This window comes from Oratosquilla oratoria, chromosome 31 (genome assembly GCF_046742065.1).
Source record: "Oratosquilla oratoria isolate Oo_2021 chromosome 31, ASM4674206v1, whole genome shotgun sequence".
NCBI lineage: Eukaryota > Metazoa > Arthropoda > Malacostraca > Stomatopoda > Squillidae > Oratosquilla > Oratosquilla oratoria.
The window spans coordinates 17648951-17653950 of record NC_134807.1 but is presented as its reverse complement, the minus strand read 5'-3'; the positions used below and the strand labels follow the sequence as shown (position 1 = coordinate 17653950).

The 5000-nt window shown below is 41.3% G+C and overlaps 1 protein-coding gene across 1 annotated transcript in view; it reads right to left on the bottom strand.

Moving 5' to 3' along the window:
• The window catches only part of LOC143041558 (uncharacterized), a 45657-nt gene extending 43580 nt beyond the window's left edge, over nt 1-2077 (bottom strand). Inside the window, exon 1 of the mRNA XM_076213570.1 lies at nt 2052-2077. Within this exon, the coding sequence (XP_076069685.1) occupies nt 2052-2077 (26 nt within the window). The remainder of the gene's footprint in view (nt 1-2051) is intronic.
• Between the last annotated feature and the right edge of the window lie 2923 nt (nt 2078-5000).

Sequence of the window (5000 nt, the reverse complement as noted above, 5' to 3'; positions counted from 1 at the left end):
AGGCTAGGTATAATAAACAGGCAAGTAGGAAACGAGACCCGACGAGCATTGCTCCTTTACTGTATACTACATTCATGTAAATACACACACGCGCATTTATATATATATATATATATATATATATATATTCACACATACATATCACAGAGAAATGTGTTTCTTTTATCTTTTTTCTGTGCGGCTTTGTGACTAGCATAGTCGTGATGTATCGTTGTACCTCTCACAATGATTTTATTATCATTATGTGTGTGGCGTCAGGAATGGATCGTATTGCAACGCAGAGGCACCGCGACACTGGTCGTCTTACTGTTTATGTCATAATCTCTCCGAAGTCTTTGTGTCCTCTGGTGGTGTCTGGGTTGATCGCCCCCGACTTCTGGACTCTTGTGGTTTCAGTCGTGGGCATAAACATGTTGAATCCGATGGTCGCGATAAGGGGGCCTACCACTGAGATATTCTTCCTCCCACGTCCTACCTCCAACCTCTATTTGAATAAGAACATTTCAACAGTATGTCTACCATTCGTTTAGGTTCCTAATCTCTTAGTTCATCATTCAGCTTTGATATATATGACGGAAAGATAATTTGATATTTGGAGATTTGAAAAATTTGAATATTGTAACCGAAGTCGTTTTTACTCAAACGAACACTCAACTGTCGGCGCTGGTGAAGCCCGTGGAAGAAGCCCAGTGTGATAACTGTTATATATAGTCTCAGGAACATGAAGGCACAACAATGCAACGACGTTGTCCATCTCGAACAGAAAACGGGATGCGACCCAAGGGTGGTCTCTGAGCACGTGAGGGTTGTAGCGTGCGTACACGGGTTTACGCACGTACACACACACACACACACACACACACACACACACACACACACACACACACACACACACACACACACACACACACACACACACACACACACACAATGGAAAATCAAGGATATAGACTAAGTTGGAACAGTATATAAATTTGAGGTCAGGTATGATAAATTGTAGACTAGGAGACTGAACCTAACAAGCATTGCTAATTTCTTGTATTAAACAATAAGGGAAATACAACTCGTTAATTACACACACACACACACTGAGGAAGAGAGAGAGAGAGAGAGAGAGAAATAGAGAGAGAGAGAGAGAGAGAGAGAGAGAGAGAGAGAGAGAGAGAGAGAGAGAGAGAGAGAGAGAGAGAGAGAGAGAGAGAGAGAGAGAGAATCATTTAGAGGACAAAAAAAACATTTATGTACAACGGAGACAGTACTATGTAATCTTGCAAGCAAACAAGCTGAAGGTCGCGCTTGTTTTCGGGGCGCTGGGGCGCCAGGGCGCCTGGGTGACGTCTACTGGGGCTGACGATACCTCCCTCTCCCCATCCTCCTCCTCCCTCCCCCCCTCCCCCTCAAACGGGCGACGTCGGAGGCATCTCATTGGGGACCATTTGTGTGTTCATGGGATGTGGGTGGGGATTGATGTGGGGAGACGTTCACAAACACAACCACAGAACACTGGGAGACGTGTACACACACACACACACACACACACACACACACACACACACACACACACACACACACACACACACACACACACACACACACACACACACACACACACACACATACACACACACACACACACACACACACACACACACACACACACACACACAGACGTGTAAACAAGCTTGGACTGACACGTAACATATTCGACATTTTAGTGAGACACTTTTTGTGTGAACAGCCTGTGCGTTGTTTATGTGACGCTTTGGGAAAGAGGTATTGACCACCATATTCACATAAAGTTGGATCAGAATTGAGTGTACCCATCCACACTCGGATTTCACTTGGGTCGCTTACCTGAAGACCCATAATTTGTGATTTTGGTTGTCGTGTTTGACTCTGTTATGGTCAGCGTGGGTCTTCGTAGCGGGGGTTATAGTGCATGCGGCCCTGACACATTCAGTTGCCAAAAAGAGTCTCATATATAACTTCTTTCGAACTTCTTTCTTCTTTTCGTTCCTTCAATTCTATATCTTCTTCTTTCTTTATAATACCTGTTATTTGCCTCTCCATCTACCATGTCTCTAGAAAAGAAATTGCTTCATTGTCATCTTCATTTTCTGTTTTCAGTTTTTCTCGCGCGGTTCTTGGAAGCGTCGGTTTTCTTTCCTTTCGTGACGTCATGTCGGTGTTGTTGGTTGGGTCACGACCGTTAAGGCTACATTGTTAACAGTCTGTCAACTCTTCTTATGTCTCGCTATTGTTGCTTTATCTTTATCAGTCATGGTTATTGTCATAGTTGAAGCTGTTATTGTTATTAGTTCCATTAAGTGTCATTTTGTAGTCCCATTCGTCCGGACAAGTTGTAATAACACTAATGTTAGGAGTATATGTCTTTTTATATCATCAAAGTTATCTGTTCCATTGTTCGACAGGCCTGAGTTGATCTATGATTTATTCAAATATTCCTAATGCATATTTCAATGAACTATGTATATTTTTTAAATAGTTCTGATGTATATATTGTAGTGCATCATGTATATTTTTCTATACGGTCACTCTTTCCATACTGTAGTTACATGTCTAATAAAACTTAAAATGGAATGATACGTGTTCGATGTTATTTTATTGATTTCATTTTCTGTTTTGATCCGCAATAGTACAGCCGAAGTACATTTGGTAGATCTTGTTGATTTCATCCATTATAGTACGCTGTTGAGACTTGTAGATATACAAGCCACAATAGAGGAACGAATTTACGATGAAAATAAAAAGCACTATGTTACATACAATTATATTCCAACCGACGTTCACATTTTTCATTAGAGATGCCAGACGTGATACACAAAAAAGGTTTGAACTTTCGAAATCAGCTTACAAGGTTATATTTATTACACCATAGAATAGGTCTAATGGGTTTAGGACGACGACCAGTTTATTATCGTATATACTGTTTCCAGTATAGTTTTTATGTTTTTTATATGGTTGTTATATCTAATATTATTTATGGTTTTCTTCCTCTTTTTTTTCTTTCTTTCTTCTTCACTATTAGTATCATTATTACTATTGTCTTTAGGATTATAATCATTGGTGTTGTTTTCGCTGCTGTTTTGATAATTTGTTATCATTACTAAAGTCACAGATAAATCGAGATAGTCTGCTCCAGTATTTTTTTCGTAGCCCATTTTGGACCACACTGGAATCGTTTGCAGTTAGCCAGAAAATAATTATGTTTCTCGAGAATGACCAGGCTGTCCTTATCATATATATGTTTATCTTTTTAACAAACTGACGTTGTTTGTATATTCTATAATGGCAGGCGCCAGGAGATTTTGTTTACCTAAGTGAATCTCCCTTTTTTTCTGAGTCCTCCTTTTTCCATTAATCGACTGAATAAATTTGATTGGGTTAGCAAGTTCCAACGGTGTCACTGGCGTTATCTGCAACAGCAATCCATAAGAGTATGTGGCTGTGGTGTTACTGGAACAGTTGTGTGTCAGAACCCAAGTACATTGATGTCATCCATTCGCCATCGTGACACTCTGCACGTGTACATTGACGTGTTTGCCTCTTGTACATGTCACTGCATGGGAGGTCATGTACATTCGCATGCATATGTGCACGTAAACGCTGCACTACTTTACATATACAAACATCTGCCCACATGCGCTCAAATCTGTGAATTCAAGCGCAGGCAGCTGTGTACAGAATGAAAACAAAACTTGTAGGAATACTTTAACTGTGTTGGGTTAGTTGTACATACACGCGGTCTTCCATGGTTTCATGGCTGTTAGGATTTGAACACACACACACGCGTGCACACACACACACACACACACACGAGCGCGCGCGCAAGGAAGTAAATAGAAAACGAGGAAAAAGTAAGAAAGATAATGTTTGAATGACGAAGGAAAGACCGTGAATTGAAAGTACTTGGAAGTCATCTGGAAGTAAGTGGGAGGCTCAAACAGTATGGGAGTGAGAGGCAGAAGAGGAATCTGGGATTAAATAATGGAAGGAAAAGGAATTAGAGATGAAGTAGGCTGTCGTCACTACGAGGAAAGCCCAGAAATGTTGCATATCAGACAGATCATCTGTGAATCTCACTTTGCATACATGTTCATGTAAATATACGTAAACACAGATAGGCATATGTATGAATATCGCATATCTTTTGGCTTAATCCCTCCTACTTAATTTCTTTATCTAAGGCGGATCGTCCTTATTCAAAGGCGCCCCAACCACCAAGTGGGGGGAGGGGAAAGGGGGGGGGGTTCGTTTTGTCGTCTTTCCAACGGTTTTCCTCTGAAGCTCAAATTCTGAATTCTTCCTCATTCTTTTCTCCCTCCTTCAGCCCCATCTCTCTCTTCTTCCTCCTCTCTTTTTCGTCATCCGTCCTTCTCTCTCTTCTTTGTATTTCATCCAGTCTCTCACATTTCCCTTCCTCTCCTCTCTCTTCTTCCTCCTCTCTTTTTCGTCCTCCGTCCTTCTCTCTCTTCTTTTTATTTCATCCAGTCTCTCACAGTTCCCTTCCTCTCCTCTCTCTTCTTCCTCCTCTCTTTTTCTTCCTCCGCCCTTCTTTCTCTTCCTTGTATCTTCTCCAGTCTCTCACACTCCCCTTCCTCCTCTCTCTTCTTCCTCCTCTCTTTTTCTTCCTTCGTCCTTCTCTCTCTTCTTTGTATTTCCTCCGACCTCTCACACTCCCCTTCCTCCTCTCTTTTCTTCCTCCGTCCTTCTTTCTCTTCCTTATATCTCCTACAACCTCTCACACTCCCTTTCTTCCTCTCTCTTCTCTCTTCTTTACCTTCTACACTTGCTCTCTGTTCCCTTTACGTGTCCATACCACCTCATGAGAGCCGTGTTTTTTTTTTTTCTACATTTCTCCCTTGTTCATTTATCTGACACATCCTCTCTCCCGACGCCACACACATCTCGTAGAAATTTCCCTCAGATGATGCTACTATTTTAGGGTAATTTTTACATAAATATCCTTATTTATTTAG